At 34.2% G+C, this 21,513-nt stretch overlaps 1 protein-coding gene across 2 annotated transcripts; it reads right to left on the bottom strand.

The window, feature by feature from the left end:
* Positions 1-342: 342 nt before the first annotated feature.
* LOC141562863 (neurabin-2-like) lies at positions 343-21,468 on the bottom strand. Of its 2 annotated transcripts, XM_074303115.1 has the most exons (9): positions 21,303-21,468; positions 17,620-17,717; positions 16,782-16,902; positions 14,536-14,640; positions 13,853-13,955; positions 9,705-9,787; positions 9,003-9,099; positions 4,156-4,300; positions 343-497 (listed from the first exon to the last, which is right to left on the bottom strand). In XM_074303115.1, exons 1-9 carry the CDS (start codon positions 21,398-21,400, stop codon positions 415-417), a joined length of 933 nt encoding a protein of 310 aa, XP_074159216.1. In that variant the 5' UTR covers positions 21,401-21,468; the 3' UTR covers positions 343-414. The 2 variants fall into 2 exon arrangements, with proteins under 2 accessions (XP_074159216.1, XP_074159217.1); XM_074303116.1 differs by lacking the exon at positions 4,156-4,300.
* Positions 21,469-21,513: the final 45 nt, after the last annotated feature.

The raw sequence follows: 21,513 nt of genomic DNA, 5'->3' as shown, positions 1-21,513 counted from the left end.
CACACAATCATAGGATTCTTGTGTCTGCTTGCTTTTACCCTATCACTTATCAAATAATTCTAGGACCATAGTTTCAGAATGTGAATGTCATTCTAGATCTATATCTTAATTTGTCAGATGAAGAAATTGAAAAAGTGGATAAATACCTCTTGCTTATGGACAAACAGGTAAAGTAGGGGAGCCAGAATTTGAAGCCAGGTTCTTTGAACATCTAGCATTCTTTCTACTATTTCCATGACCCATTTGAGGACAACAGAAGCATTGAAGTTACTGGACATAACTAAAAAGAGCTCTTTAAGGCAAAGACAAATGAAAGCAAGAAAGCAAAAGGGCAGATAGCAGTTAGTGCCAAGCAGGAAGAAACTTTTATTTATTCAGTTTTAATTTTGCTATTAAAAGGCAAAAGCAGAAGTATTACCGGAACCATCTTGCAAACCTCCTTGCAGCCTTTACCAGTAGTGATCTTTGCATAGGTGATGTTCTCTTATTTTTTGCATCTAGGAATAAGAATAATTCAGCAAATAAAACACTGAAAACTACCTATATCTATGAAAAAAGGACAAGAATATTCATATCTGGATTGTGAATCATATCATTATGTTGGCAGTATGCATAGTATAGTATCTAGAGCACTGAATTAGGACCAAGGAATTTTGGGATCTTCACGACATGTGACTAACTAGTTAACTATTCAGTATTCCTGAGTTTCATTCTTTTCACTTTCAAAATGACTTCAGGATTGAACAAGATAACTTCCAAAGTTCTTTCCAATATAAAGCTACAATGATTTATTTCAAGTAAATATTTGCCATTTTCTCTTCCAATTAAGGGTAGATTTAGGAAAACAAGCATTAAATCCACTAAAGAAATTCAATCAGCCTAATACCAATTTAACCAGGTCATGTTCATGGTAGTTAGCATGAATAGTCAATGAAAGCCAAGCAAACAAAAAAGGTAACAATTATCTTAATTAAGATAGTGCTTTATCCACAAATTTGCTCTCTTGTAAGCTGATGAGAGAGCAAAGCTCATTGCTATGGGACTCTCCTAACTGGCGAAAATCAGTGTTCTGCTCCTGTAAGGAATAGGGCAGAGCTGGTGAAAATGACAGAGAGTACTTTGGTCTCCCTTCAAGACTCTCTACTATTTTTCTAGCTCTGCAATTACTTCAGGCACTTCTGTTTCTCAACTTTCAAATTTAAGATGGAAGATGTCAACACAATTTGAAGTTGCCTAGGAAAAAGACTCAGAGAATAGTCATGAAAGGAACCTGAGAGGTTCCCACTTTTCTGTACTTGAGACTTGGAGGAATTTCCCCATGAGTGAGATTTAGGACTTCAATTGAGCTGAAGTAACTTGCAGAACTTGTTCCCTCTGTATTCTTTGGTATATATTCTCCTATGTATGCTTTATTTTGCTTTGATTTGGTTAGGTAAGTTTCTTGGCTATTGCTGTGTGTGGTCATTGTGGAACTGAACTTGATAAGAAGGAGTCAAAGCCTTGGATCCAAAGCTCGGGGGTTGTCCTCCTCCTTTCCTCATGATGAAACAATGATTAGAAATTACCTTGCATTTGAAAACCATATCCCTTAGACCAGTAATACTTAAGGGAGCAGATATATATAATTCCATCCCATTACCATCTTTCTTGAGGAGAGCAGAGAAGCCTAAATTTTGGCTCCAATGTCCTCTTGTTAGCAATGAAAATCTTCCTTGGAGAATGGGGTGGAGGGAGGGGGGAAGAGACTAAAGGAGTATATTCTCTCTCTTTTCTTCCTCGTCCAACTTTTACACTTTTTTATTTAAAGATTTAAATTCCAAATTTTATCCCTCCCTTCTTCCCTTTCCTACCCCCAACCTGAGATGGTAAGAAATCAGATATAGGTTATACATGTGCAATTATGTAAATATTTGCATTTTTAGTCATTTTGTATAAGATGGCTTAAATAAAAGAAACAAAAGTGAAGAAAAAAAAAACATGTTTTAGTCTGTATTCAATCACTATCAGTTCTTTGTCTGGAAGTAGATAATATGGTTTATCATTAATCCTTTGTTATTGCCTTTGATAATTGTATTGTTAAAAATAAATCATCCACAGTTCTTCGCTGAACAATATTGATGTTGTATACAATGTTCTCCTTGTTCTGATCACTTCACTATGCATCAATTCATGTAAGTCTTTCCAGTTTTTCTGAAGTCATCCTGCTTATCATTTCTTACAACATATTATTATTCCATTACAATCATATACCACAACTTGTTCAGCCATTTCTTAATTGATAGTTATCCCTTTGATTTCCAATTCTTAGCTATCACAAAAAGAGCTGTTATATTTATATACAAATAGGTCCTTTTCCTTTTTTTAGGTATCTTTGGGATATAGACATAGCAATAGTATTATCTGGATCAAAGGATATGCAGAATTTTATAGCTCTTTTGGCAAGTTCCAAATCCCTCCAGAATGTTTGGATCAATTCACAACTTCACCAACAATGCATTAGTGTCCCTGTTTTTCCACATCCTCTCCAACATTCAACATTTTTCTTTTTTTTACATTAGCCATTCATAAGTGTTAGGTGGTACCCCAGAGTTGTTTTAATTTTAATTTATATTTCTCTGATCAATTAGTGATTTAGAACCTGTTTTATATGACTATCACTTTGATTTCTTTGAAAATTGCTTGTTCACACCCTTTTACTATTTATCAACAGGAGAATGATTTGTATTTTTATAAATTTGATTCAGTTCTCTATATATTTCAGAAATGAAAACTTTATTAGAGATACTTGTTGAAAAAAAGCTACTTTTCTGCTTTCCTTGTAATTTTGGTTGCACTGGTTTTGTTTGTGCAAAAATTTTTAAATTTTATAAAATAAAATGTTTTACATACATATATGTAATGCTCTCTACATCTTCTTTGGCCCTAAATTCTTCCCTTATCCATAAACCTGACAGAAAAGCTATTCCATGATCTCTTAATTTGTTTCTGGTATCACATTTTCTATGTAAGTTATCTATTCATTTTGACCTTATCTTAGTATATGGTGTGAGGTGGTGTTCTACACAGCACCTTTCTGTTATACTGTTTTCTAGTTTTCCAAGCATTTTTTTGTCCAATAATGAGTTTTTATTCCAGACACTTGAATCTTTGGGTTTATCATATATTAGATTACTCTGGTCATTTACTATAATGTAATTTGTACCTAATCTATTCCACTGAGCCACCACTCTTAATTCTTAGACAGTACCAGATTGTTTTGACAATTATCACTTTATAATAAGATTTTGAGATTTGGTATGGCTAGATCTTCTTTCACATTTTTTTTCATTTGGTTCCCTTGATATCCATGGACTTTTGTTCTTCCAGATGAATTTTGTTAATATTTTTCTAGTTCTATACATAACTTGTGATAATTTTATTAGCATGGTACTGGTTATAGGTGAAATTGTCATTTTTATTATATTGGCTCAGTCTACCCATGAACAATTAATATTTTTCTGATTGTGTGAAAAGTGTTTTACAGTTGTGTTTATATAGTTACTGGGTTTGTCTTGGCAGATAGATTCCCAAGTATTTCATATTGTCTACAGTTATTTTAAATGGAATTTTTCTTTCCATATCTTGCTGTTGGACTTTGTTGGTAATATGTAGAAATGCTGATCATTTAGGTAGGTTTATTTTGTATCCTGCAATTTGTTAAAATTGTTAATTATTTCAAGTAGTTTTTTTAGTTAATTATCTAAGATATTCTAAGTATAAGATCATATCATCTGCAAGTGATAGTTTTATTTCCCCATTGCCTATCCTAATTATTTTAATTTCTTTTTCTTCTCTTATTTCTACAAGCTAACATTTTTAATACATTAAATAGTAATTTGATAATGGTCTGCCTCCTTTTGAACTATGCAATGATACTTCTTTGAAACAAGCTCTTGCAACATCTACAACACCTTTACTTGTTTCCTAAGTTCCAGGCTTCATGATCCAAACTAAGAGTTCAGATATACAGTGCTCCGTAGAAGTTTTCTCCATTTCATTACATATCTCAAATGACATTATCTTAATGTCATCAAAACTATAAATATTCAATAAAGCCATGCCTTTAAATAGTGACCCCTAAAATAAAGCAGGAACACCATATAGGTTCAGGCTTACCCAAGTTGGAAGATTCATGGATCTCTATCATTCCTCTAGAAGAGTTTATCGGTGGATATTCTTTTTCTTCCAACTTTGGCTCCATGTCCATACTAATTCTGTTTTTCTTTTCATATATTGATAATTTAGCTTCAGCTTCTGCGATCTGAAATTTTTAAAAAATTTTCCTTCATTTTCCAATGATTCCATCTTTTTTTTTATTATCTTTACTTGCATATCTCTTTCCTGAGTAGTTGATGTCATCCCTGCTCAGTTTGTCTTTGCACTATTTGCTCTTCAGTGAACTTACAATTCATTCACTCTTCATAAATTTATTTACCTGAAAGTTTCTTGTCTATCCTCTGTGGGACAGAAAAAATTGAAAAGATATGGTCTCTGTCTTTGAGAAATATATAATAATAAAGTAATGAAATTGGAGATACATAGATGCACAGATACAACTAAGAAAAAATGTAATTGCTTGATTAATTTTGCAACTCCTTATAATAAAAAGGGACATTGAGACCACCACTTCCAGCTATGAGAATATATTGGATATAGAGGATTTATATTCAACTTCTTATAAAAAGGTTGAAGCTGGCAAGATTTGTAGAGACAGACTTAAGCAAGTTGACTTTTCAGGTAAAAGGAATGGTGTAAGCAAGGGCATGGAAGTAGAATGAGGCAAAGAGCATTTGGAAAAAAGTCAAATAAGGCAAGATATTGCAATATCAGATTTGTAAAAATGCATTGTGAGAAGTAAGCTTGGAAAGACTTATTTGGGCTCAGACAATGGAAGACTTTGAGTTTAGACTTTGTTTCACTATGCAACAGGGATTCGTTTCCAGTTTGTGAGAAGAGAACTGAGTATAATCCTAGAGAGCACAAAGACTTTTTACATAATAGAGCCAGTGTCCCAAACTTTGAGAAATTCTGGAGAAATACCAGAAAGCCTAGATTTGAAGATGTCCCCAGTGTCCAAAAGGAGATTAAAAAAAAAGAACTTCTAGAAAATCTGTCATAAAATTCTAAAATATATGAAATTTAGGTGGTGGAGCCAAGATGGTAAAAAGGAGACACGTCATTATCTGAGCTCTCCCTAATGTCTCAGCTTAATACAAAATCAAGCCTCTGAACTGTGTTTGGAGTCATAGAATGCATGAATATTTGGAGTGTAACAAATTTCCAGTAGAAGATATAGGAAGAACTTCAGAAAAGGTCTGTTTCAATTGGCTCAGAGGGAGGCAGGTTGAGCAGAGGACAGTGTGGGATCCATGTGCCAGAGATCTACTGGGAAGAATTTAAAGCAGTATTTGCTACTACTCTGTCCTAGTTGCAAGCCAGTGGATCAGCAGAGTAGCTGTGAGACATCCAACACAAATACTAGAGACAAGTAGTGAGCCTCTAAAATCCAGAATAACTTAAGACTTCCCAGACCCAGAAGTCATCAGCACCAACCCAGTGCAGCCACTATTACCTTTAGAGGAAGCTTGGATAATGTCCCCTTTGCCCTAAAAGCAGACCTCAACCTTTTTTTTTAAAGTGACCAAAAAAGCAAAGAGAACTTTGACCATAGATAGTTTTTATGGAGAAAGAGAAGAACAGACATCAAACCCTGAGAAGATTAAAAGCAAATCATCTCCAGATGAAGCCCCAAAGGATGATAAGTATTGGTTGCTCTCTCACAAGAGTCTCTTGGAAGAATTTAAAAAGGATCTTAAAAGAGTTTAGGGCCTTATATCCCAAAGAGATCTTAAAGGAGGGAAAGAGGTCTACATGTGTAAAAATGTTTGTGGCAGCCCTTTTTGTAGTGGCAATGAACTCAGTAGATGCCCATCAATTGGAGAACAGCTGAATAAGTTATAGTATATGAATGTTATGTAATATTATTGTTCTGTAAGAAACAATCAGCAGGCTGATTTCAGAGGCACCTAGAGAGCCTTACATGAACTGTTACCAAGTGAAATGAGCAGAACCAGGAGAACATTGTACATGGCAACAAGACAATATGATGATCAATTCTGATGGACATAGCTTTCTTTAACAATGAGATGATTCAAACCAATTCCAGTTTTTCAGTGATGAAGAGAGCCATCTACACCCAGAGGGAGGATTGTGGGAGCTGAGTATGGACCACAACATATCATTCTCACTCTTTTTGTTGTTTGTTTGCCTTTTTTATCTTTCCCGGTTTTTTTTCTTCTTGATCTTATTTTTCTTGTGCACCAAGATAACTGTATCAGTATGTATGCATATACTTGATTTAACATATATTTTAACACATTTAACATGTATTGGACTACCTGCCATCTAGGGAAGGGGGTGGGAGAAAGGAGGGGATAATTTGGAACAGAAGGCTTTGCAAGAGTCAGTGTTGAAAAATTACCCATGCATATGTTTTGTAAATAAAAAGCTTTAATTTAAAAAAGAGAGTTAGAAGAGAAATGGAAAAAGGAAATGAGAATATTGCAAGACAGTTTGGAAAAGGAAACACAGAAATTATCTGAAAAAAAAACTTCTTACAAATAGATTTAGTGAAATGGAAAAAGAAAACAGCTCCTTGAAAAAAAGAATTTGTGAAATGAAATCAATGGCTTGAAAATAGGTTAGAATTTAATAATTTAATTTAATAATAATAGCAATAGAATAAATAATGTAATAGAATTTAATAAATTAGAAAGGGGAAGCCACAATAACCAAGAACCCACTTGAGTTGTCTAAACATTTCACATTCAAAAACTAAGATCTTTGTTAACTATGCTCAAAAAGTTATCAAACTGTACATACCCTTTGACCCAGAGCAGTGTTACTACTGGGCTTATATCCCAAAGAGATCTTAAAGAAGGGATAGGGACCTGTATGTGCAAGAATGTTTGTGGCAGCCCTCTTTGTGGTGGCCAGAAACTGGAAAGTGAATGGATGCCCATCAATTGGAGATTGGCTGAATAAATTGCGGTATATAAATGTTATGGAATATTATTGTTCTGTAAGAAATGACCAGCAGGATGATTTCAGAAAGGCCTGGAGAGACTTACATGAACTGATGCTGAGTGAAATGAGCAGGACCAGGAGATCGTTGTATACTTCAACAACTATACTATATGATGATCAATTCTGATGGATGTGGCCATTTTCAACAATGAGATGAACCAAATCAGTTCCATAGAGCAGTAATGAACTGAACCAGCTACACCCAGCAAAAGAACTCTGGGAGATGATGATGATTATGAACCACTACATAGAATTCCCAATCCCTCTAATTATGTCCATTTGCATTTTGGATTTCCTTCACAGGCTAATTGTACACTATTTCAAAGTCCAATTCTTTTTGTACAGCAAAACAACTGCTTGGACATGTATACATATATTGTATTTAATTTATACTTTAACATATTTAACATGTATTGGTCAACCTGCCATCTGGTGGTGGGGGAAGGAGAAGAAAAATTATAACAAAAGTTTTGGCAATTGTCAATGTTGTAAAATTACCCATGCATATATCTGGTAAATAAAAAATATTAAAAATATATTTAGCTTAAAATAATTTCCTTTTCCCTCATTGCTATCATTTATACCATCAACTTCCTGGTCCCTTACAGTCAGTTTTTAATGTTTCATTCTCAGTGCCCCCCACACTCTATTCCCTGACCTACTTATTTGTAAGTGCTTTACATCTTAGCAACTTTCCCAAGCCATCCAATTAAATTCACAGTATATGTATATAGACTATTACTTCCACTTTTGTGCTTTTGCCCACTCCATTTCTCTTTTCTTAATAGCACTTACTTCTCTGGGTAGATGAGAGGTTCAAATGTGATGATTGCAAAGAACTCAGCACAGTGCTTGGCAAAAAATAAGTGCTATATAAATGTTCCCATCTTTCTACCAATCTAGTCACATCAACTACTTTCAAGGCCAAACTTTAAAAATCTTATGTATCTCCAAAATACTTTTCGGAATTATTATCTGTTCTTCATTTCTGAGCTTAAAAATTCAAATGGAAAGTAAATAAACTAGCTATATGGCTTTTAGCATATTATTAACTGAGTCATCCTGGGTATTCATATATATAAAATTAACTCTCATGGTGCTGGGGAGTTGGAATAGACATTTTCAAGGCTATTACTAATATTATGGTATCAGTTATGTGTTATCAAGTTTGCTTTTTATGATCTAAAAAATCCATCATAAGCAGAAAAGTGGTTGTAAAGATTGAGGAAGATTGTTTGGTCTTAAGAGAATGATTTGAAAGCATGGAGGCACCAACCATTTCCCATGCAATTATGTGATCATGACAAATCTCTACTTTTTCAATATATGGGAATGAGTCATGTAGAATTTTAACTTGGAAACACAGTTAGGAATCAATAGTGACTACATATTACTAATAGCACTTGAAAAGAATATTATGCTGTTTTAAAAAAGAATTCTTAGGAATAAAAGGAAGTGGCATTTACTCTCTTCAAAAACATTCTTGTTTTTCACTTCTCACCAAAACTACCACCCACTCCACTCCCACATTGGGAACATTGCTTTTATTCCTTTCCTATTTATCTTCTTTTTTCTTCTCTTCCATTTTCCTTTCCTCATCCTTTCTTTTTTCTTCTTTTCTTTTTCCCCCTCCTCTTCCTTTTTCTCTTTCTCTTTTCTCCTCCTCTTTTCCTTCTCTTCCTTTCTTTCCTCTTTTCCCCCTTCTCTTTTCTCCTTTTTTCCCCTCCTTCTTTTCCTCTTCTTCCTTCTCCTCCCTTCTTCTCCTCTTCCTAATTTTTTGTATCTCACAACATTCAGGAGATTGCATACAAACAACTCCTCTATAAATCATTGCATAATAGAAATGGGAAAAGTGCTCATGAATTGAACTGTCTCACCGTGGCATATGCTGCTTTGAGGAATTCAGTATCTTTCTGAACTTTCTTTTTCAGAGCACTTTTTGTTGCTAGTTCCCTTTTTTTGAATTCGATTTCTCTGGAAAAAAAGAAAAACCAATAATGTGTTATAAGTGGGGAGAGTGGTAACATGAGAGTCAAGAGGCGTGGGTTCTAATATATTAGATTACATCAACTGCAACCTGTATAATTCCCATACTGATATTAGTTATTTGCTTCTGTATTACCTTCATTATTTTATCCATTCATCTCTATAGCTACATCCTTTCTCTTTTATTCTGAGAACATGTGTTTCTATGCACTATTTTATTCTGGTTTTACTTTCCCTGCTGCTCACATCAATTAGCAGAAATATTTTTAGATTTCTTTCTATTCTTTTTGCTGATTTATTATAGATTTTGGCATTTTCCTCTTATATTGATAATCTAGAATTTATTCAGACATTTTTTATTTGTCAGGCATTTCATGCTTCTCAAGGTTTCTGGAATAATATTATGCTACTATAAATAAATTTGAACATGTACTATTTTTCCTCCATGTAGTATATTCCCAGCAAAGGGACCTCTATCAGAGACATAGGATTATGCACTGTAAATTTTGTTAGCTTGACCAGAATATTGCTACATTGCACTCTAAAGACATTCTATTATTTTGCAATCTCATTTGTAATAGATGATAGTGTACCTGGTTCTCCATAGTGATGCCAGAGTTGAAGCTTCATAAGTTGGAGTTTCCTTTTCAGTAATTCTGTTAGTTTCACCTCTTTCCTTTAGAAAGGAATCATTTTTAGAAAGAGAGAATTAAAATATAATGTTAAAGGGAACAAAAGCAAATCTTTTTTAAAAAAAATACCAATCTGAGACTACTCAACATGAACTTTTAATATCTGCAACTCAAAATGATTTTTTCAAAATTTAAAGAGCAAATATGGCCCAAAGTAGAGATGTGAAAAGTGACCGCATCCTCAATTCCTTTGCAGAGAGCTGGATGGTATACAGATATGGGACATTACACTTTCAGATGATTTTTCAGTGTTGTGATAGGTTTTGCTGATTTTTTCCTTTTCTCCCTCTTTTTTGTTACTTTAAAAATATTATTTCTTATAAGGTATGGGTTTCCTGGGAAAATGAAATGGATGCTGGGAGAAATTCTGATGATTGTGTAAAACAAATGATTATCTATAAAAATTAAGAAAAAAGACTTTTAAAAATTGAGGCTATTTCAATAGTCCAGGCAAGAGATTTTATGATCCTGATCCAGGATAATAATGTTCATGTGAGCAGAAAAAAAGTTAGATGCCAGAGATGTTGTAGAGGCATAGTAGGAAGATTAGTTAATTGATATAAGAAAATGAGGGAGAGTAAAGAGTTTGGAGTGACTTTTGGGGACTCAATGGGTGAATAGAAAGAAAGTAGTGTCCTCAATAGAAATAGGAAAATTTGGTGCACTAATAGGATTAGGAGAAAGATAATGACTTCCAATTTGTATATCTTAGTACATGAGGTAATTTAATGCATATTGATTGTATAATCTGAAGCTCAGGACATTGATTCTTTCTGAACCTATGGATTTTGGAATTTTATTTGAAATTTTCAGGGAGAAATGATCATTTAACCAAATGGAGCTAAATGAGATCATCAGATGGGAAATTACATGAAGTAGAATGTGAGAAAACACCCAGATTTAATGAGTGGGAAATAGTAATCCAGGCTAAAGGAATAAGATATGATCAATTAATAATAGAAACATCAGGAGTTTCAGAGTAATCAAAGGTGGTACAGTAATCTATATCTGGAAGGGAAGATCCACAGTGTAAGATGTGGTAGAGAGTCAAAGAACTATGAAGTATGAGAAAAGACCATCAGATTTAATTAATAATTATAATATTGTTAGTAAACTAAAAGTCAAGATTATTAGTAAAAAATAGAAATTAAAGGGGCCCACCATTACTATATCTCAAACTATATCATAAAACATTTATCATCAAAATTATCTGATAGTGGTTTTGCTGATATAAAAATAAAGGCAAATGGGTGGAACAGACTGAATAATCAAGAACTTAGAAGCAAATGAACCCCAAAGTCCAATAATCAGAGAATCTGAGAACATGAATGAATGAGGATGGGGGAGGGGGGAGGAGGAATAATTCTGTTTTAGAAAAACTATAGGGCAAATAGAAAAGCAGTTAGGCAATTATTAGGTTTAGAATAGCATCATACAGTATTTATAAGCTCTGATGTAGAATAAACAGCTTAAAATAAAAAATATTTAAATATCATGGAAAATAGACGTTTCTTTCAATATATGAGTGGGGAAGATATTTGCAACAAATTAAGTAATAAAGGTCATCATAAAAAACTAGACAATTTTAACTATGTTACATTAATAAAATTTTGTATGAGCAAAATCAATACAACTTATAAAAGAAGAATAAACTAAGCTGGGAATATCTTTTGAATTTAATTTCTCAGTTGAAAAGTCTGCTTTTTCAAAATATATAACAACTTTGGTCTTTACGGTCATTTCCCCCTAGTAAATAACTCATCAAATAATAATATAAACACATTTTCCCCAAGGAATTACTAAAAACCATCAACAACCATCAACAACCTCATGAATAGGAATGGAAATAAATCAACCAACTGCTTTTTTCATTTCACATCAAATTGGCAAAAATGATAATATATGGGGATAGATATATTGAAGGAGCTATGGGAAGATAGGCCAACTATTAACAAATTATTATAGGATATGAAATGAACCCAACAATTCTGAGAAAAATATTTGGAATTATATAAAAAAGGTCATTAAGTATCCTTATCTGTTCATTTAAAAAAAAATTTGAAGCAGTTAGGGATAAGTGATGCATAGGGTCACACAGCTATCAAATATCTGAGGCCAGATTTGAATTGAGGTCCTCCTGATTCCAGGTTCCAGTGCTCTATCAATTGCACCATTTAGTTGACCCATATCCTTTCAATCATTAATTCCACTGTGACAAATATGTACTCCAAAGAAGTTAAAAAAAAAAAGTTTTCATATACACAGTTATCTTTTTTTTGGCTGGAAACAATTTAAGTATAACTGTTCATTGAAAAGAGATTGACTAAACAAATAGTGGTTTACTAATATAACATGATATGTTTAGTTAGTGAAGAAACCATTATTAAACATTTGTTATATGCCAGTCACTGTGATGAGCTCTAGGAATACAAAGAAAGGCAAAAACATGGTCCCTTGCTCTCAAGGAACTCTTGTTTATTGAGGAAAATATATCAAAAACTGTATATACATCAGTATAGAGTATAAATGGAAAATAATCTCATAAGAAAAATATTAGCCAAGGATGACTATGATTGGCCCTAAGTATGGAAGGAGCATGCCAGAGTATTATTTCAGAAGGCTGAATTCAAGCTGAGTCTTATAGGAAGTCAGGAAATCCTGGAAGTAGAGGTGAGGAGAGAGAACATTTCAGTGGGTGTGTGTCTGTGTGTGTAGCAATAAGGCGGCATGGGAGTTGTAAAATGGGAGAATAGTTTGTCAGGAAGGGCAAGAAACCCACTGTCTCACTGGAAGTACTTGAAGAAGAAAAAGGCATAAAAAGACTGGAAGGAACAGGTCATGCATTGCAGGACTTTAAAAGCTAAAAACAGGATTTTATATTTGATCCAGGAACCTCTAGAATTTATTAAATAGGGCAGAAGTATAGTTAAATCTTGATTCTAGGAAGATCACTTTGACAGTTAAGGGTCGGATGGATTGGAAAGGAGAGAAACTTAGATGTAAGGAAAGGCTGTTGGAATAGTTTAGGGAGGAGGTGAGGGAGGAGAGCATGCATCAAAGTGATGACTGAGGAGATGGAAAAAGGGGACATTTAAGATATTGGGGAAATAGAAATGGCAAATCTTAGCAGGACATTGAACACATGGGGCGATGACAATTAGTCATGGGAGCGAATGTGATCACCCAAAAACACTGTTGTAGAGAGAGGAGAGCAATAGGACTCACAATTAGTGAATACAACTGGGATGTAGACTCCAAAGCAGAGATTGAGATGGACTGATCATATGGGGCAGGGAAAGAGCAGATGGAGGTGGTATTATAAAACCTAGAGAGGAAAGACCATCTAAGAGAAGAAAAGGATTGATGGTGTCAGAAGTTGCAGAGATATCAAGTGGAATAAGACATGAAATAAGAATTAGATTTGAAACAAAGGAATTAGTGGTAACATGAGAGTGCCATTTCAGTGTTGCAAAAAATGACAAATTCAAAGAATTCAGAAATGCAGAATGATGCAGATTGAAATTAAGAACACATTATTATAAATAAATAAAATCAATATACACAAAAACATCACTAAAAGGTTGCCATTCTCTTAATTGTATTGAAAAATCTTAGCACCCAGAAAAAGAGAAAATGAAAAGGTTTTCTCCACTTAGTAGAGTGGCTAAAGAATACAGTTATAGAATGTTGCATGTTCTGTCAGATGCAGTTATATTGGCAGGTTTTGTTAACTGCTGTTTACTTTTTTTTTGCTAAGGCAATTGAGATTAAATAACTTGTGGATGTATATACACACACACTCCAAGGAACTGCTCAGTGGTAATTGTATGAGATAAATCTGGAAAAGACCAGGCTGTGAAATACAAAATGCATCAATATAATAATAAAAAACAAAGAAACCCAGTGTGATGAGTTTCTAGATATTTTCTAGCATGTTTCAGACTATTGCAAATAGGAACAGAGATTTGTTTTATAAATAAGTTTTTTAATAATGGAGAAGAATGAACTAATTGAGCTTTTACATCCTTTATAGGTATTTCATTTAATACCTGTTTGGCTGAATCAAGGAAACCTCTCTTCCTTTCTTCCTCTTTCATTAAGTGTTTGATGAGTTGCTTGGTGTTCTCAGGTGACTCTCGTCCAATTTGAATCCTAGTCACATAATAGCCCCGTTAAGTTTTATGATCATAGAATAGTAATAGGAACAAATTGAACAGGCAAATATATCAACTTTCAGGTTTCCCCAAAATCTTTTTAGATATATTAGCATTTAATTATCAAGATAATACTAATTTATCATTAAATATAATTCAATAAAATTGAGTAGAGATATAACTGAGCACTCTTTTTCCCCCCTGAGGCAATGGGGGTTAAGTGACTTGCCCAGGGTTACACAGTTAGGAAGTGTTAAGTGTCTAAGATCAAATCTGAACTCAGATCCTCCTGACTTCAGGGCTGGTGCTTTATCTACTGAGCCACCTAGCTGTCCCAAAAAATACTAGGCACTCTGACCAAGAGTATAAATGGATCCCAACAGTTACATTGTTTGTTATGCAAAATTAAGTTATTCATATTTAACAACAAAAACCAAAAAGCTGGGGAGAGAAATGCTTATTCCATAATCTATCTTTTCTTCCACTTTTGCTGTTTTTACATAAATTGAATAAAATTTCAATACAATAGATAAAAGTAGCATTTTTGTATGATGATGAATGCAATAAATGTTATTTACCAGACACTATGTTCCATCTTTTTAAAAGTAGAGTCAATTTCTTCTTTGGTTAATCCTATTAGACTTGTACCATTGACATTAATGATTTGGTCAAATAATTGGAACCTGAAAAATACAAAGACTACTGTTCATATTATCAGTAAAGACATCTTCAGAGATTAATAAATCTATGACCCAGAATTTCAGGGGTGTGAGTGCATCCCCTTTATAAACATAAAACACAATTTCTGGAATAATTGCTATTAGGTTCTGAGATTGTCAAATTTGTGATGGTCAAACAAATTCATCACCATGTAGTAAATTTGGGGATAACCTTCCCTAAACTTATTTAGATTATTCAAAGTATGACAAACACAAAATCAATCACTAGCTCCATGCTTAGATCCTTTCAATATCATCATAGATCATATAAGTTGATAGAAAAATCTGTTATCTCCCCTCTTCTGGTATTATTGCCTTTCAGAACCCAGAATCATTTCATTTCACTAAGAGACATAAGAAATGGAGTGTTCAATTGAGAAACAAATACTCAAAAATCACACACATAAAACAAGTCTCTCCCTCAAGAAATATGGATTTTTTCAATTTCATCATCACAATATTGTTAAATTAAACAATCATCATATTTATTTTTTAAATAAAAATATGAATACTCAGAAGTTGGGCTCAATTATTTCACTGAATGAAGCTTCAACTCCTCCCACATAAAAAACTGGGGGGCTAAATTAGAAGAGTCAATTTAGAAATAATCTGTTAATTGGCAAGCTAGTAGAAGGCACTTCTGGTGACACTGAACAGAATAAAAAATGTGATAAGACCCAGAAAAAAAAACTCTCCTGAGCCTGAGACAAGGGCATCTTAGCCATGTATCAGTCATATCAAGCACAACCAAGTAGGCAAGAATATAAGGATAATGCAGAAATGGTTGTATATGTTGAGGTGAACTATGATCAAGAAGCTCTTTGAGTGAGAATTGATAAATAACATTAACATTTTCTTTCAACTTAATATATTTTTGATGGTTAGTTTCATTTGGAAATTTTTTTGTCAGAGAGAGAGAATCAGCTCTTGATTTCTATGAATACTTGGCAACATGTTGGAATTTCTTACTGTGATCTTTTTTTGAGTAATTGCTTATGAATTGTTTCTGGTGGTGCTTTGTAGGTTCAAATAAGTATTATATCTGGGAAGCCTGGACTTGAATTAGGAATTGATTCTAGTCCTGTCAAACTCTACTTATCTTACTTATTTTCCAAGGAATAGGGCTATCCTGATTTCTCAACTAACTCAAAAAGCTGAGAAACTGTATGTATATGTTTCGGATTGGTTCTGGTAAAGCCCCTAATGGCCTTACAAATGATTAGTATTTATTTCAGATTGGTTCTGTAAAGCCCTTATAATGGCCTTACAAATGATTAATGTTCAAGTAGTAGGTGATTTTGAAGAGGAATGGTTAGGAAGAGTGGGAAGGTGACTTGGGAAGAAGAATTTATAGATACATTTCATGACTTAATTTTTTTTTTGTCTAGCACCTGTGCATGTTTACTAAAATGGTCCAATTTGAGAAAATTGAATAGATGCCCCTCAATTGGGGAATGACTGAATAAGTTTGGTATATAAATGTAATGGAATATTATTGTTCTATAAGAAATGATGAGCAAGCTGATTTCAGAAAAGCCTGTAAAGTTTTATAGAAACTGGCTAAGTAAAGTGAACAGGACCAAGAGAACATTGTTCACAGAAACAGCAAGATGGTGAATGATCAACTGTGATGAATTTGGCTCTTTTCAACAATAAGGTGATTCAAGGCAATTTCGAATAGATTTGTGATGTAAAGTAGCACCCATATCCAAAGGGAGAACTAGGAAGACTGAATGCAGATCAAAGCATAGTATTTTCACCACTTTGTGGTAGTGATTATTTGCTTGTTGATTTTTTTTCATGCTTTTTTCCCCTTTGATCTGATTTTTTTTCTCAGCATGATGAATATGGAAACATGTTTAGAAGAATTGTTCAACTTTAATCTATATCAGATTGTGTGCTGTCTTGGGGAGGGAGCAGGATAAGGAGAAAAATCTAGAACACAAGGTTTTGTGAAGGTGAATGCTGGGTTTTATCTTTGCATGTATTAGAAAAAAATAAATGCCACTAAAAGTAAATAAAATAAAATGGTTCATTTCAAAACATTCCCAGCTTCCCCTGCAAAACTAAGTCATATAGAATTATAAGGTCAATTCCAAGCTTACTTTCCAGATTTATGTGCTGCTCCTCCTTTGACAATTTCCATGATAAAGACACCTGGTTCCCTCTCCTCCTTGTCTGCTGGATCATAGAAGAGACGAATAAGGATTCCGAGTCCCTTTTCATCTAGAAATACAAAAACTCCAGATGATGTCCCAAAGTATTTAAATCTGTGCCAAGTTATTAAGACACATATTCAGATGAACCAAGTGGAAATTTCCTAGCTAGCAAAATGAGTTCTACAACTTTATTGTAAAGCTAGCCATTTGTAACTCAGAATGTACTTCTTCCATACCATTAAACTCAATTCCACAAACCTTTACTAGGTACCTACTCTAACTTGGGCTCAGAAGCAACAAGAATGAATCAAGACTCTGAGTTTGGTATTAAGGAGTGTACAATCTACTAAAAATAGTATTATCCACAATGGCCTCCAGGCAGGTCTACCAGTCTATTTAACTAGAATTGTAGCTGATCTAAAGTATACATGATAGTCTTGGGCAATGAGTTCCTAGGACAAGGACAAGTTGAGAATGAATTCATCTAGTCTGCCATGGACAACCACAGCTCCTGTGTCTCTTTCAGAAAAGGGTTCTACTAGGCAAGAGAGAGAGATAGCGGCTGGATATTTCTGTTGGGGAGTGTGGAGGGCATGCTCAATTTGAGATGAGTCTTATTATGTCTTAATAACTGTGAGGTTAAATGACTTGACCAAGGCCACATATACAATAAATAAGGGAGGGTGAATTTGAACCCAGGTCTAGAAATGTGCTTTTTATCCATTATACCAAGGCTAACTCTCAAGTAAAATATGAATTTATAAAAATAAATTTCATAACTCACCTTTTTCAATTTGAAAAGAGATCAACTCCATTTTACTGAGTCTTTGCATTCTTTGTCTCTTGATTAAGGCTTGTTGCACAGGGCAATCCCAGATCTCACTTGAATGGGAAATCAAAGCATTTTTTTTTAAAAAGGGTCAACTACATTTGTCATAAAGTTATAAACATTAATTCTTAGTAAAAATTCTCATTTTCATTATTGAGAAATTCATTTAAAAAAATATTTTTTCATAGCAGACACAGCGCCTCCCTCCCCAAAAGTAATTCTTTCTCAATGCATCTCATGTATCCTAATAGACTTTCCAACATTTTATTATATTTGTGATTTTTAAAAAGCTGAGGTCTCATGAAGGGAAATTAAGTCCAAAGGAATTTATAATGCAGAAATATCTCAAGTGATATTTACAGCGCATAAATGATGATAAAGGCACATGGAATTTGCTTATCTCCAATGTTAGGTTGAGCCAGCATATATATACACCAGATTTGGTCTTTCTCTGATGATATGTTTAGACTTTAGCTAAATACTCTTCTTCTACCACTATTCTTCTTTTTCCATCTTTTCTCCCTGGAAATACCTTCTGATTGCCACAGAAAGATCCTTGATTCCTGTCTGGCTGTGAATTTTGGAATTTTAATTGGAAAATTAATGAGACAGATCTGAGCAAATTTTTTCATTTCATTTTTTTTCATTACTTCCGATGAAATATCTATTTCCCTCTTAAGTTCCCTCAGTTGTCCTGATACCTTGGAAGGAACATGGATGCCAGGAAAACTCAACTGAATAATGTCACAAGTTCTGGGGAGCAGAACTTGGACCATCAAAAAAACTCTTGGAGATTATTTTAACCTAAACTCACAGACTTTCATCTGAATTCATAGGTTTTGTTAAGTCATCTTAATCAGATTTTTCTTGGCTTTTACTAACTGTGAAGTTCTGCAAGACCCTTATCATTCTTTTTCCTAAATCTTTCTATAATATCTCATTTGACAGATTTATGTAGTTAATGCACAATTTTAGAAATTCTTTCTATTTATATTCATTATTCCTTACACCTTAGCTGCAAAAATAGACAAGGCCTGGGTTCCCCAACTTTTTTGATATACATATATATATATATATAGTATACTATATATAGTACACATATTTGTGCATATGTATTATACAAATACACAGAATATGTACACAGAATATAATATACATATTATCTGTATGTATACATGAAAAATATCTGTAATATATACATGGAAGGAGAAAGACATGAAAAAGAAAAGCTAACACATCTGAAAAAAATCATGGTATTCTAGACCATAGAGCTTGCAGAAACCTTAAGAGATCTTCAAGACAAACCACACCATCAGAATTATGAAGAACGAGGTTATATCACTTTCTTAGTGAAGAACGAGGTTATATCACTTTCTTAGTAAACTTTAAGGTAGACATTGAAAAACAGAACTTAGATTACCATAAGGTGCTCTTAGTAAGTAATGAGTAAAAATTACACAAAAGTTGAGAACCTTTGTTCCTTACATTCTTCTTTTTGTGTTCAATGAAATTGTTTGATTTGTTCTCCATATTGCAAATGGCCAAATTGGTGAAAAGCAAGAGAAACTGAAATTAGATTAAAAATACCTACTTTGAAGATAGAATATGAGTGATAGTTTCTTTTACCTCTGAATCTATGATAGTCTTATGAAAACCCTCAATTTTTCTTTACTACAGATCATAAATTCTGAGGTATTTTCTTTCAGAAAAGATGGGCAAAATGCTAAAGGTTTTATATTTCATTTCCTTCTACAATGGAATGACAGATAACCAGATGAGATTATGACTAATAAAAGCTTTTGATTAATGGATTAATTAGAGCTTTTGAAACTCAGTCAGTAGACTTTTAGGCAGCTTAGAGCAGCAATCAGGTTACGCAGGAAAGTCATGAGATGAGGGATAAGGAGTCAGGGATCAGAAAGTCTTCATACTTTTTGATGCTTTTTGAATTCTGTCTTCAAGGAAGAGGGGACTCATAGGAAAAGATGGAATGCGTTCCAGGCAGGGAAGTGTTGAGATGAGAATCGGAATGTTATGGTTTGAGCATCAGAGAGATCAATTGACTTAACATCGAGAGTTTAGGAGAGGAAAAACAATATCCATTTAGTCTGTTAAGATAGGCTGCAGTTGGGTTATGACGGCTTTAACTATGAATCCAAGAAGTGTATATTTTATCTGGGAAACAATAGGGAGCTGCTGAAGTTGGCTGAGTAGAGGAGTGACCAGGTCTTGTCTGTGTTTCCAGAAGGAAAATAACTTTAGCTACATTGTGGAGGGTAGACTGGAGTTAGTAGAGATTGGAGACAAGGAGGGTCATTGGAAGGCTGGTGAAATACATCCAGGTGAAAAGTCTTGAGGGTCTGCACTAATATGGTAGGTATCATGGGCTACTTGTCTATTCAGGGACAGCTTTAGGATGGATTGTTGGATCCTAGGTGATCTTTTCCAGGTCCAGGCAACACTTAAACTCGTATGTCCTTAAGGGGACTTTAGCTGGCTGCCAAAAGGTACTAGAAACTTTGCTACTGGGGCTGTTTCATTCGTCAGGGTAGGAATGTGTAGTGAGAAAAGTCTTTGCCACCAAGTTGTGTAACTTAGAATGAACTTGGAGGTTTGGTTGCCTAGAACACAGAAAGTAACTGATTATCGATGTGACTTTTCTCATTTTATGGATATAATTAAGGATCTGAGAGGGGAATAGAAGATCTAATTTTGCTGCAGTGAAGGGAGGAGGATAGTCTCTGGATGCCTGAGGGCAGATGCCCAAGATCATTCTGATGGAAGTCTTCCTTTGGGAACTCAGTCTGGTAGCCAAGGCAGTGAGGGATGGATGGACACTTCTTGCCATCACTGTCAACAATGATGACTATGACGAATACAACAGGTACAATCCAGCAGTGGGGTAAGGTGGGGGTGTTCCTGAGGCAGTGGAAGTCAGTCAAGAGAGAGGAGAAGCACCTGGTTGGCCACCTTTCCATTTAGGGCTCTTCCCAGGGGCTGCTTTCAGCCTCAACTTTCTTTCTAGTCTCCAAATTCTGCTCTCCAGTTCACAAACAGTCTTGCTCACATCATTGTACCAAATCTACTTAGCCTCTTCTTCATCAGTATCTCTTCCTCTTAATCACTATGATTATCTTTTTCTTCCAGGCTTCATTTCTCTCCTGTTGTTCCTCCAAAATCACCTTTTCATCTCCATCTCTTTTCTTTATTCTTCTGATCTGCTTCCCTCTGCTCTTCCTTATGCCTCCGGCTTTTTTTTACTACTGGAATTCTAATCTTTTTTCTTCAGTTTCCCCTATCAACATGGAACAGTTCATTCTGCTTCTTTTATTTTTGGTCTTTTAAGATTCTCCTTAAAAGCAATCTTTGTCCTGCTTCACAATCCTAAAATTATCCAATCTCCCTCACAGTATCTTGTTTTTCAGCACAAATCCAACATCTCCTTCTCCATTCTGATGGAATATCAGAAGCTATCATCCCTTTTCTCACTTTCCTTAGCCCCTCTGCCTTTACAATCCCAAATTATAAGGTATGTGATTGAACTCTCAACAAGGAAAAGTGAATTCACAAAGAGCTTGACAGGGAACTATTTATAACAACCAGAAAATAAATGGTTGGTAAATAAAGCAAACACATACCTAGTTCCAAAATGTCTCAAAGTTCCAATGAAATGGGGATTGATCAGACACCAAAATTCAAATTCTTCAAAATACTGCTCACCAAAAGCACCAAACATTAAACCATCCCTATTTGCCACTCCACCCACATGAAACACACCATAAGGGGAATTCTAGTGATGCCTCAATGATGTCTTTGAGCAACAATGCCTTATCTGTTACCATGGGAATA

Source organism: Sminthopsis crassicaudata, chromosome 3 (genome assembly GCF_048593235.1).
Source record: "Sminthopsis crassicaudata isolate SCR6 chromosome 3, ASM4859323v1, whole genome shotgun sequence".
Taxonomy (NCBI): Eukaryota; Metazoa; Chordata; class Mammalia; order Dasyuromorphia; family Dasyuridae; genus Sminthopsis; species Sminthopsis crassicaudata.
The sequence above is the reverse complement of the archived record's forward strand: the minus strand, read 5'-3'. Positions and strand labels throughout refer to the sequence as shown.

Excerpts from the sequence above, each read along its gene's own strand:
- LOC141562863 (XM_074303115.1), bottom strand. The coding sequence starts at position 21,400 with ATGTTTGGTGCTTTTGGTGAGCAGTATTTTGAAGAATTTGAATTTTGG. Across the intron at positions 9,788-13,852 it reads TCCTTGATTCAGCCAAACAG|GAAAGAGGTGAAACTAACAG; the intron begins GTATTAAATGAA and ends TCCTTTCTAAAG. Across the intron at positions 4,301-9,002 it reads TCAAAGCAGCATATGCCACG|ATCGCAGAAGCTGAAGCTAA; the intron begins GTGAGACAGTTC and ends TAAAAATTTCAG.